This window comes from Numida meleagris, chromosome 1 (genome assembly GCF_002078875.1).
Source record: "Numida meleagris isolate 19003 breed g44 Domestic line chromosome 1, NumMel1.0, whole genome shotgun sequence".
Lineage (NCBI taxonomy): Eukaryota > Metazoa > Chordata > Aves > Galliformes > Numididae > Numida > Numida meleagris.
Window position 1 is genome coordinate 2,761,346 of NC_034409.1, and position 13,380 is coordinate 2,774,725.

General features: G+C 45.2%; 1 protein-coding gene across 5 annotated transcripts in view; it reads left to right on the forward strand.

Annotated features, from left to right (window-relative positions):
• PLXNA4 (plexin A4) overlaps nt 1–13,380 on the forward strand; it is a 468,858-nt gene that overhangs the window by 416,742 nt on the left and 38,736 nt on the right. For all 5 annotated transcript variants that reach the window (XM_021384299.1, XM_021384300.1, XM_021384302.1 and 2 more), the window contains 4 exons: nt 1,583–1,851; nt 4,342–4,408; nt 5,911–6,057; nt 12,086–12,245. In XM_021384299.1, the coding sequence (XP_021239974.1) occupies nt 1,583–1,851; nt 4,342–4,408; nt 5,911–6,057; nt 12,086–12,245 (643 nt within the window). The remainder of the gene's footprint in view (nt 1–1,582; nt 1,852–4,341; nt 4,409–5,910; nt 6,058–12,085; nt 12,246–13,380) is intronic.

Genomic DNA, 13,380 nt, shown 5'->3' on the forward strand with positions numbered 1-13,380 from the left:
GCTTCCAGATGTGTTACAAATAACTTCTCTTGTTATTTTTTTTTAATTCTACATAATAACCTGGGGATAGACAATATTGAATGTTCAAACAAGTGAGTTAAAAATAATTATTAGCAGGATGAGTGGTAGTGGTTGGTTGATTGTCTCAAGCTATTTAGTAAGTAATTTATTTTCTGTTTGCAAAAACAGTTAAGATCTCTAATTTCCAGAATAAAAAAGTAATGATTCTTTATGAGGACTTGCATTACTTGGTCATTTAAGCACGCTAACTTGGATTAAAGTGCCAGAACGAGGTCATTAATACATTCTTAGCACAGTGGCATGTGATGCTCTGTGTCGTGAGTCTGCAGCTTCCGAGAATGTTTTTTGAAGGGATGAAAGAAACGTGGAGGAATGAGTTTGGGGTTCTCATTTAGGACGCATTGGTGTAGCACATAAAGGGATGTAGTATACCCATGGAGTGTGGCTTAATTTTGATCCAGAGACGGAGGGGCAGGAAAAGATAATGCCCACTGTAGACTGTGGCATCCAGGGTTCAGTGTTGAAGTCGTAATTGTTCTATACCAAACCTAGTTCATCAGCCTTTCACAAATGAGAAATACATCTTATCAATTGCCCTGTCGCTCAGTCACCTCACCTCCCAAGCCCCAGGGTCCTACTGCCTTAGGACGTCCAAAATACGTCCCAGCTCGGTGCCCTCTGACACCTTCTTCTATCTGTGGTTCACTGGACATGGTGATGATGGGTTGAGGATTGGACTGCATAGTCTTTTAGTGTTTTTTTTTCCAACCTTAATGATTCTGTGATCTAGTTCTTCAGACCACGACCCAGCTCCATGCTCGCTGCCTCACTGCATCTCTTCATCTCCTCAAAACATGACCCCTGGACCTCTTTCTCTCGTTACTTTACTACTGTCTCCCCCAGCTCACTAAGCAGAGCTCCAAACCCATGCCTCATACTCCCTACGTGGCACCTTTCCTGTGTTTAGGCAGCTACTGAAATGCAGCGGATATATGGTTGTTTGCTGGGATGAGGAGTTAAGGAGGCCTAGATAGGCCCAGAGCAACAGGAGACCCATGTAACCCTGTGCTTTCCAACACTGACTCAGACTTTCTCTTTAGGCAGGTTTCTTGCAGGGATTAAAAAGGGATGTTAGAGGGGGATAGAGTGAGACTTCAGTCTGACAGCAATAAGAATATAATGTGCTATGATACCACCTCCAGACATCAGCAATCTCCTCTGGATGTACTGTTCAGGAAGAGAGTAGCAGAGCTTGAAAATAACCACCTGGCTGTGGTTGGAATGTCTCTGTTGTCTTCCTAATTATCAAATGACTCTCTTCCTGCATAAAGAACTATCCTCCAAAATGCAAAACTTTTCTTTTTTTTTAATTTCCTTTGCTGTTGGAGGCAGCTTTTCCTTTTCTGTATCTCAGATCTGACTTCTGCTTGATGTCGAATGTATAGCTGGAGGAGATGGAGGGCTGAGAGCAGAGAAGTAGCAAAGGGTGTATGACTCATTTGGGAATGTCCTGACAGTAGGCAGTGAGAGAAAGGTATAAACTTTTTTTCTTCCCATACAGGTCCCTGGCTATAGGCAGGAACGGGTGGAGAAGGGCCTCAAGCTCTTTGCACAGCTCATCAACAACAAGGTTTTCCTGCTATCCTTCATCCGCACGCTGGAGTCCCAGCGCAGCTTCTCCATGCGCGATCGTGGCAACGTGGCCTCGCTGATCATGACAGTGCTGCAGAGCAAGCTGGAGTATGCTACTGATGTCCTCAAGCAGCTCTTGGCTGACCTCATAGACAAAAATCTGGAGAGTAAAAACCACCCCAAGCTGCTGCTCCGGAGGTAAAGATATCCAGGGCTGGGCAAACTGTGAGCCACTATCTAACATAAGCATGCAACTCTTATTTTGGAGGAAAATGATGAATTTGCTTATTTGGGTTTGTGCAGCAGAGTATGAAATCCTGTATAGCCACAGCTCACATGACCCTGTAGAGCTGGCATGAGGCTGTTTGCAGGGAAGGGTGAATAAGGCAAGTAGGGATGAGTGAAAGCTTTGCTTTCCCTTACTGGTTTGCTGCTCTCTGCCTTCAGTCGGTGATTGGAAGTTTTACTACCATTGCTTTATCCGTGGATTTTAATGTCAATCTTCAGAAAATTTCATAAGAGCACCAAGAGGCCACATTTCATAAACCTTATTTTGGACTTGTGCTAGACCAACAAGTATATGACGTAGAACAGGCTATGTAATGTACTTGGACTGCATGGTGAGTAAATTGACTGTTGCCTTATCATGCCTGAGAGGTGGACAGCTCTGCTGTGCTTCATCGTTCTGAGTTACCTGCATACACAGTCTTCTTCAGCTGCACTGTGGGATCTCCTGTCTTCCTGCTCATTGGCTTTTGGTTGAACCCAGAAGGCAGAGCTGAGCAGGGCAACAGAAACAGTTTAATTTGGGTATGTGCTTCTTGGCCAGCTTCGAAGTCTGAACTCCAGGATTGTTTGGGAAATCTTGAATTATAAATATACTGCTCTGTAGTTAATGTAGTTTCCTTGCTTAGGGAAAGGCAGCATTTTCTCCTTTTAGAATTATATTAATCTCCTTTCTATGAGCTGAACCAACCCTTCTGCTTGAAGTCAGGACTTTAAGTAAAAAAGGGGATGGATGGCCTTTGCCACTGCTCAGAGCTGTGTTTGAGGAGCTCAGAGCTGATTATAAGGGATGGCTCAGGCAGAGGAGAGCTCTGTGGTGCCTGCTGGGAAGGTTTTCTTCTGGCACACAGCCCACCATGAAGTACCAAGAAAAAGAGCAGGAGGCATTTCCAGGCATTCGGAGTAGCAACTCCAGGGGCAGAGAATGGACTTCACTTCAGTGTCGTTTGGCTCCCTGAGTCCTACAGCCTGGCTGGCAACCTCCCTCCAACTGTCCCCAGTCTTCTTCTCTGTGCTTCTCCTCTGATGCTTGATGGCACTGCCTTCTTCCAGTTGTCCCTTTTCTTGTCTTCTCCTTTCTTTTCCCCTCTCTTCATCTCTTTGTCTTCTCTGATTGTTCATTCCTGACTTCTTCTGAGTGCCCCATTTTCCCCCTTTTCACCTTCTTCCAGCTCTTTTCTAACACTAATGCTATTTGTTGAGAATGCAGTTTGGCCTTTGGAAGGCAACACGTGAACATATGGTTGGCTCCATTACTTGATATTGGCCTGCAGGTTATCAGGCAGGAAGAAAGAGCTGGTTGGAGTGATTTTCCCACCTTGCCAGTGTCCAGTGTATATCCCAAAAGATGTACACTGACCCAAAGAGATCAAAGTTGCCCAGGCAACAACATGACAGGATTTCAGACCTTTTCTCATTAATGCTAAGTTTGCACTATGTGATGGGTCCTAGGTTGTGAGTGTCACATCCCCTCTGAGGAGCTCAGAGTGCTTGACTTGAGGATGATACCATGACCAATGGAGAACAGTTTTTGGATGACCTTGACTGCGAGGAGTACAGGGCAAACAGGTTGGGATGCAGTCTCTAGAGAGAGACACAGCAATGATCACTGTAGGCAGAAGAAATGAGACTAACTTTATGCTGAGAGACTAAGCAACCTACAGCCCTAAGCAAGAAACCTTGAGTGGCCTTGGTGATAGCCAGGTCTAGCCAGACCCACGTTTACTCATTCAAGCAAGGACTCTTGCTTTCTTCTTGAGCAAAATGAGTTCATGCATTGAAAGCAACACAAGCTTACCCTGTGCTCCTGGTGTCCAAACCAAGTTAACCATTACAGGTTAGTCAATCTGTAGGAAAAGTTCACTCTGAAGTCACAAGATTGATTTTTGCTTGGTTGAAAACAGAGTTCAAGGGCTACAGGAATTGCTCTGTGAATGCACCACGTTGACACACTGAAGATTATAATTACTCCCAAATGCCAGGGAGATAATCACTTCCAGATAAGTCTTCTCTAGAGATTTAGATCTGCCTTAAGTACTTGCTTGACCTACTCATCTGTATGGCCTAACTCTGAGCTCCTCATATTTGATGGATTTATCTTCCCGGAGCATCTCTGAGATTTCTCTCTTTCGTTGATGGAGAAACTGCGGAACAGGCATGTTGGGATTTTCCTAGTCACTGGAGAATCACAAGGGCGGTACGGATTTTCTAGGTTTCCTAAATCCAAAGGTAAAGCAGAGACCCTAGGATGTGCTTAATCCTGATGATATTGTGCCTGATTTTCTATGAGGCTTGGCAGTGTGGGCAGTGAGATGCATGAAACCAGTCTCTCAACTAGACCTTGGAGATGACTAACGTGACTAACTTATTCCCCATGTGTTTTTTGTCCCGGTCTGATTTTAGGACGGAATCTGTGGCTGAGAAAATGCTCACCAACTGGTTCACCTTTCTTCTGTACAAGTTTCTCAAGGTAAGATAAGTAAAACTCCTGGATGAGCAGCTGCTTTAATGCATTGCTTCTTGGCAAGGTGTAGTTGGGGTAGCACTGACTTTGCAGGACAGTGATCAACAAATGACTAAAATTACTGGAGACACCCTCTGAGCCTGCTTGTGCCTTCTGGAAGGTCTCCTTGAGGAGTTATGTAATAAGAAAAAAAAGAGGCTTTCAGCCCTTGAGTCCTGTCATTAACAGCCAGGTGATGACATTTCCTCCTGAGGACCCACTCTGAGCCCTTAGGCGTGCTAATTGCTGTGGTCCCATAGTCATAGCCAGCCTTTTGGAGTGAGGTGCCTTTTCACCTTACCCGGACTCTCAATGCAGTTGCCAGATCTCCCTACATCTCACATTATGTCATTTGGACAAGATAACCAACCTCTGCTTGGAAATTCAAAGCTTTACAAACCAGTCCCATTCCTCTGAGCCTTTCCAGCCCCCAGGCACAACCTGTCAAAGGCTGAATGGGAAAGTTTTGAAGGTCTCTGGAAGGTAATTCAGTGACTCTAGTATCAGATTCCCACTTGCAGCTGAAAGGAAAGGGTACAAGGAGGTGACTCTCTAAAGCACTGCTTTTGTAAGTCTTTCCACCCACTCAGCTACTTGTCTTTCTGCCTTAGCCTGAACAGTGGCCTGATAAGTGCATGAGACAGGCACACAGAAGCAATATGCTGCTGGCAGATAAGCTAATTAAGTGGGAGACAGGTGCAGGAACTGAGAAAGGGGCCACTTTGCTTCACATTATTAACTTGTTTTTGCCTGGATTTACACCAGAGGAAGATGACCTTGCTCACTGAGTTGGGGTGCACCGCTAGAGGGGAGGGCAATGTGGGAAGGAGGGGAGAAAGAACAGAGGCATGGAAGAGAAGGGAAGGACAGAAGAAAGTACAAGGAGGGATGCGTGGCAAGGAGTGTGCAGAGGGAGGGCACAGCAAGAGAGGACAGGTGTGGGAAGAAGAATGAGAGTGAATGAATGAAGGGAAGGAGACATTGGAGAGGAGGATGCTTTGCTGCCTGTGGGGTGCTTGTTGCACCTGACATCACCGATGCAAGAACAGAACCAGGGGCACCATCTGGTTGGTGGGTTCCTTGGTGGCCTGCTCCTGCCCAAGCATCACTGCTTGCCTCCTGCATAGGAATGCTCAGGGAGACTGTAGGCACTGCCCAGATGCCTGGGATGAGGCACCAGTGGTGCTACCCCCTTCCAGCCCCGTTTCCAATTCCTCCAGGACCCATCCCACCACCTGCACTGTTGCAAAGGTGTGGCCCAGCAGAAGTCACTCAAAGAGCCTTTTTATTTTTTGATGTGGAATCACGCAGTGATTCACCCAGTGAGGGTGACTCCCAATGGTGCATCTGCCTTGAGGGGCTGGGGGTGGCAAGCAGCAGCAATCGCTGAGATATCATGTGGGTTTGGGATCCAGGTTTTCATCTATACTTTTTCTTGCTCACCTGGTTGTCGTCTCTCACCCTTGCAGGAGTGTGCTGGTGAACCTCTGTTCTCCCTCTTCTGTGCCATCAAGCAGCAGATGGAAAAGGGTCCCATTGACTCAATCACTGGGGAGGCCCGGTACTCACTGAGTGAGGACAAGCTTATCCGACAGCAAATTGATTACAAGACACTGGTGAGTACTCTGAGCATGCTCTCCTATGAGCTTGTTCACCTTCTTCTATCAAAAGGGCATTCTGAAGAAAGAAGTTAGTGAAGGACATGTTGACTTTCTGGGACTTTATTTCTTGCAACCCAGCAGGATAACCCAGCCTACTAGTTGCACAACACGACAAAGTTTGTTGCTGAAGAGTTTTCTTGCAAAGCATGTTTGCAATGATAACTACTTCCAGTTTACTTCCACTGTGCCATATCTCATTCCCGGACCATCTCAAGTTCCTGTCCGTTGTGTGGAAGGGTCTGCATTCATTGCAGGTTAGGCGGACCTTTGCCATTGCTTGGATTAGGTGAGGTCTGGGAGAACTGGAAGGAAAGAGTGAACTTTGAGTCATGCATGTGCCTGTGAAAGTGTGGACAGTAGAAATAGGTAATTCACTCTCTTCTAGTAGACAAAACACTTCGTGAACCTACTTCTTTTTCTTGGAGTGGTGACCACACTTCCACCACCACTCTGAGTTGTAAGGTCAAAGGTGGTGGTCTCCCTACAGCAGAAATGTGTGTTTGTCACAGCAGTTGCTAACATCCTGGTATCTTCAGCCTGAAGAGTATGATATTCATGGTAGGGCCCTTGGCCTGTGGCCATACCGGGTGTTCCAGTGCTGAGTTCAAGCAAGATGAGCACAGGGACTTCAGATGCTGGACACTTGTGATCACAAGGACACACAGCTGAGGACACAGCAAGCCCAGAGTTTTCTGAGACTCCACAGTGCTGGGTCAACATAAAGCCTGTAGCCTTCTACTAGTAGCAGTAAAAGTCATTTTTATGAGATCTTGTTGCAAGGATCATGTCTAGAATGATCCTCCCCAAGAAAGAAATATCTTTCTGTAATGAGGATTGTGTGGAGTTCTGGGCTCCCCAGTTCAAAAAAGACAGGAATCTCCTAGAAGCAGTCCATGGAGGGGCCACAGAGGTGATAAAGGGCCTGGAGCATCTCCCATATGAGGAAAGGTTGAGTAACCTGGGTCTGTTCAGCCTGGGGAAAAGAAGACTGAGATCTGATAAATGTTTATAAATATCCAAAGGGAGGTGGGAGGCAAATGGATGAGGCCAGGCTCTTCTCGTTGGTGCGTAGCGACAGGACAAGGAGTAATGGCCTAAAACTTGAACATAGGAAGCTCCGCACTAATATGTGGAAGAACTCTTTACAGTAAGGGTGACGGAGCACTGGAACAGGCTGCCCAGAGAGATTGTGGAGCTTCCTATGGAGATATTCAACACCCGTCTGGACACCTACCTGTGTGACATATTGTAGGGAACCTGCTTTAGCAGGGGGGTTGGAATCCATGATCTCTTGAGGTCTCTTCCAACCCCTACAATTCTGTGATTTTGTGATTTCAGCACTGAGGAAGATTTTAGAGTGTCACAGAGCAGGGACCTATCAAGTCTTCCTCAGAGCCAATGCAACATTCCATTTGAGCAAGCTCAACAAAAAGACAGATGAACTTGATTTAAAGATTTCAAGGGAAATATAATTATTCCCTGTCACTGAGTCATTTGCTTCAAAATGTAATTGACTGCATGGTGAAAGATATACTGCTTATTCCTACGTTGGTTACATCCAACCTTGGCTTCTATATGAGATTACATCCTTTTTCTGTTTGATTAAAGAGCATCAATTAAGGATGAAGAACACTAAGCACTTCTTCTTAATGTAAATATTTGTGGGCCTTCACTTTTTCCTGGATGCACTAAATTCACTGACCTTCGAAGCCTCTGCAGGATGAAGGAAACTTTCCAGGTCCTCAACTGAGTGGACTCAGAATAATAAATAAAATAAATAAATAAAATTCCTTTACTTCCGAGAAGTTTGTTCTTAGAACACGCCAGGTTTTAAGGTGATCAGCCCTTCCTGCAGCAGGAGGTTGGAACTAGATGATCTTTGAGGTCTCTTCCAACCCAAACCATTCCATGGTTCTATGATCAGAAGGTATTTTGAACTTAGTAGCTGATTTTCTGTACACCTTCAACTGAGGGATGTTCATTTTGCTTTTATTTAACTTCCTTAGAGAGCTGTATCCATTCCATGATAGCTCCTTGACCTGCGTTAGATCTTAGCTCAGGTGGGCTGACTCTACAAACATCTGTTCTTCCCTGACTGCAATCTAGAGCCTAACTTCAGCTGAATTCAATCTAATGAGGTAATGAGCGGGTAGACTTTCCTCTTGAATAAAACCACAATTTAACTTTGCATTCTAAAAATTTCCTATTAAATCACCAGAGCAGTGCTTCTTTTCCATTATGTGTAGTTGTCTAGTAATTTGGAGACGTGATCTTGGAGAGAATGAGTAAAAGAGAAAAAAAAAAAAACAGGCACAGAGTGATCACTTTCACCAAAGGAAATCCCTCCGATCCTTTTAGGCTTGATATAACACAGCCAGCAAAGGGTAGTAATTATACATCAGCCTGAACAAAGCTCTCTTCCATTTGCTTTGTGTTGTTTGATGTTAATCAGCTCTCCCTCTTACATCTCAAGAGCAGACAAATATAACCCGATAGGAATCATAGCAGATTTCCAGAGATCAGCTTTGGTGAAGGAGATTAAGAGGAAACAGAATATAAATAAGACTGTTCTTCCTTTTGTTTCTTCTTATTTCTGTTGTATTTTGTTCTTCTTCCACCTTTCTTAAGCAGACATTGTTCTGTTATCTTTTGTCAAAAATACATAGTAATGAAATTAAACAATCATTGGTTCAGTACTTGTAATATAGGAGATTCAATATTTGTAATATAGGAATTCCCTTACTGTCTCCTGTTCTCTCCATAAAGCATCTGGTCACTGCTATGAGTCTGTAGTGCTTGTGGCTGAAATTCATTGGGTTCTGTTTCATGAGTGCTAGATGGGTGCTGGACTGAGTTGAATCACACCTTGAAGCAGTCTGTTTATTGCCATTATTGCAAGAAGACAAGACTTCTTCTGGAAGCTTCTTTCGCTACTATTAATCACGACCATTATTTTAAGCCCCGGTTTCAAATATGAGCGAAAAGTAGGTCCAAAGAAATTGACTTATTGAAGGAGACAAAAGAAGACAGAGCGGTTTCAAACATCTGGAATTACTGATCTTACAATATGCACCTCATTCACTAAATTCATACTGTTTGGGTCTGATTTATTTCCAGACCAGATAGCTCCAATTTTCTGTGTGCAAAGTCCTATAGTTCTCAAAGGAAGCAGCCCACAGTGAGCTGAGGTCGTTGCACGTCAGAACAATTTGTGTACATGCGAGAGATTTTTCAGCCCGTGGAATCATAGAGTTATTTGAATTGGAAGGGACCTCTAAAGATCATGTAGTCCAGCTCCCCTGCAATGAACAGGGACAGCCCAGGAGAAACTGAGGTAACTATAGATGTGATTTGCTAGCATAAATGTGCATCAGCTAAACAGTAGGTCTTCCCCCAAGACGTATACCTCAGAGAAACACCCTCTGGTGTTAATGTCTTTGGTAACAGTCAGTTACCATCATCTGTGGTCTGCAGCGTTATTAAAAGCCTAGCTAGATTATTCCATCTATGGCAGACGAGAAGATTTCGTTCCTGCTGGCTGCCATGTGCCTTTGCCAGAATCCATGGCTTTTTTTTTAGCCTTTCACCACACCAGAGCCTAGCTGTACAAACCTCCCTCCCTGCTGCCACAGCTCTGCTCTCACTGGAAGATGAAAGACCATCCATCTCTTCCATCAGCTTCATTTCTCTTGACACAAATAATGCCGAGGAGCAAAGGCCTCAATGTGTGTCGGAAGCTGTCGAGAGTATTGGATAATTAGTGCTCGGGGCTGGCAGGCAGGAGCTGCCCAGTGTGTGTTGAGCAGTGACATGCTCTGCGTGGTCCCTGCACACCTTGGCAGCACCGAGAGCCTGATCAGATCATCTGTCCTGACAACGTAGCCCAGGGTGGATAAATAAGTTTTGAGCTGTGTTTGGTTAAAACCTTTCAGGGAGTTTTGGTGGCAGGGAGGAAGCCAGAAATGAGATATCAGAGGATTCTCCCATGCTTGGTCTCTTTGGGCATCCTTCACCTTGCTCCCTTGCCAAGACTTGCTGTATTAATACCCCTTGGATTTTCCTCAGCCTAACCTAGAAGGACAGAAACTATAGTGATGTCCTGGTCTCAGGATAAAGCACCCAAACAACACAGAGAGCTCAGGACAGGGTCCCCATATGAGTAACCACAAGCCATGCGTTTGTAATTTAAATGCCAGTAATCCCCAGTGGAGATTAGGGCTTAGTTGTGCTAAGCATTGCATATATATATATACTTAGAGACAGTTCATGGCTGGATGGGCTGACAGATAAAAAAGCCCGAGGATATAGAAAGAAGGTCAATAAACACAAATCCAGTGAGATGTCGTAGCCCAAGGTCAACCCTGACCGTGGCAGGGGGGTTGGAACTAGATGATCCTTAAGATCCCTTTCCAACCCAAACCGTTCTATGATTCTATGAAAAAGTCAATGTGAGAGCAGGGCTCAGCAGTGACTATTCTCCTTGCTCCCAGTCCCATATCTTTCTATGCTGACCTCTTGAATAGCACCCTCATTTTGATGAGGGCACAGACCTCAGTGCACGAGTTGCATTCTTGAAGGCAACTGTAGGTGTTTACGTTGGTGCTGAATCACTCTGCAGAGCTTGCTTTGACTGACATCAGCTCTGTCCAGTTTAAGTGAGCTCAGGTCAATGAGACCTGCAGAGTAACTTGGTCTCCACAGACATGTGGACTCCTCTAGCATTCCCAAAAGAGCTGATCTAGCCTCCATTACCATTTCATTTCCCTACAAATGTGTAGTGGGAAGGGGTCAGCTAATAACCTCAACACTGGATGCATTTCAGCAGTGCTTTTTAAATATAACTCTGTGATCCTTTGAGATGAAAGATGCCGTAAAATTGTACAACTGCGTCGTTGTCATTATTATCTGAATTGATGCTTCTTCAATACTCTTAAATGTGACACATAAATAATAACATTATGATGTAATCAATACCTCTTATTTCTATCTACCCTTTCATCCAGAAAGATCACAGAGCTCTTTGTAAGCAATATCTTCACAAGTCCCTCTTAGTTAAGCATAACAGCACCAAAGGGAGCCTGGTGAGCCAATATATAATTACACTGATAGAATTTCACCCAGTTTCAAGCCACATTTAGATCTCACTGAATCTTGGTAGGTGAGATGGAAGGCGATAGAGTCCAGTGTCTCTTGCATACTACAGAGAGGAATTTATGGTCAAGGTAAAATTTGTCTAAGTCACCAAAAATAACATGCCTGCACATATAAAAGTTGCACAGCAAGATTTAACGACTCTGTATAGCCAGCAGCTCCACTGAACACTCCTTCTAAGTGGAAAGGTGTGCTAAGTTTATAAAAGTTTATGGACTTCACACTCCTATAACAAGAGCAGAACACTTGACACAGACGTGGCTAAGAGTTAGTGGACAAATTCCTGTTAAGATACAGTGTTTGTTTAAAGCATCCCTCCCTCCCCACTTCATATGCTTTGCATTTATTCTTGGACAGAGTCTTCAGAGAAAATTAGATTCTCCTTCAGAGAAACCAGAGGCCTCTTGAGTTGAATCAATTTTCTCATTCTTTATGTGAAGGCAGCAAGGCTTTTTAGTTGCTGTTGCTTTGTATATCTTTTTTAAGAAGCCCTACATTTCACATTAATAACTTGAGAAGGGTCTTGGTCCGTCCTGTGCAGAAGATGGACAGAGTTAAGATTACTTTTACTGTCAAAGTCAGGTGGGAATGTAAGGAGGCTGCTAGAAAACTCAGACACCTTGCCAGATCTGTAGGGAGCAGGGAATGGGTCGGAGGCCAAGAAGAGCTCTGGTTTCCAGTTCAGATCCAGCCAGGGTCTGGTTGTGTTGTCTGGTACCACGTGGGTGAGTGTTATTTTGAGACACCTGCAAGAAGGTGGGTGTGGAGGGATGGTCACAGGATACCTGCGCTGTTGTGAAATGCACGGTGGGTCTCACTGCCTCTTTCTCAGGTCCTGAGCTGTGTGAACCCTGACAACGTGAACAGCTCCGAGATCCCGGTGAAGATCCTGAACTGTGACACCATCACACAGGTCAAGGAGAAGATCCTCGATGCCATCTTCAAGAACGTGCCCTGCTCCCACCGGCCCAAAGCTGCTGATATGGACCTGGGTATGTGAGTGCACAATGGGCTCTGAATGCCCCATGGCTTGTGGGAGAGGGGAAACAGCCAAGCTCAACCCAAGCACTTTGGTGTGGCAAGTGCTACCTCTCCAGGTGCTTGGGCAAGGCAGAGTGTCAGCAATGCTCAGAGGGCAGAAGAGACTGAGTAAATTAATGCAAACTCTCGTGGCTTGTGAAAACTCTACTGCTCTGGCCTCAAGGACTTAAAATGTCCAGTAGTCATCCTGATTTTCTGCACAGAGTTTGTCTTGCACAAGGCACATCTTGCCAAACCCTCTGGGAAAAAAAAGAGTACCAGAAACACAGGGTGGTGTTGTCAGCAGTGTTCAGGCTGCTCAGGTTTATTCTGAGCTCTTCTCTGGGCGGTGAAGGCTTGGATAAAGCATGTGTTCTTGCTGAGACAGTCACAGTCCAAGCAGTATTAATTTCTCATCATGTGGGCGCAGGAAAGGGGATAAAGCATCCTCCGTTCAATGGGCTGTATCCATCTCACCCTGACTGCTTCCTTCTCCTGCCAGCATCCCTCCACCGGCAGCAGGGCTGGGAGCTGCTGCTCCGACATCTCCTTTTTGCAGAGAACTAGGAGATCAGCACTAACATTTTAAGGAACGATCCCTCTGTTTATGAATTCTGTGCTTGGAGGGTGGAAAGGGCTGCACCAGCTTCACTTGCATTTTAAGTCAGCTCTGGGGCACACAGCCTTGCACAGCGATACCTCTGGGGCCAAAATCAGTTTCTGTCCAAAAGTTGGATCAAGGGCACTGAGGGCGGTGAGATATCTGCAGCTGGATCCTGAAGCAGATCCAATGCAGCACCTGGAGACTTGTGTGAAAGGCTGCAGAACTGTGTGCTCGGGGCATTGCTGAGGTGTCTGGCACAGAGCTGGGACTGCATTGTGTGAGATGATCAGGCAGAATTTGCCCTCGGTGACCTTCAGTGAAAGGGGCTTGAGTGGAAAATGATGGAGTCTATAAAAGTCAGCACAGGAGAGGAGGAACCAAAAGGAGAGGGAATGGATGGATGCCAAGAAACAATTCACAGCAATAACAGAGGCAGAAATAAGAGGTCAGGGATTAAAGTTAAGTGTGTATATGTGTGTGTATTTGTGTAGGGGAGGAGGGGA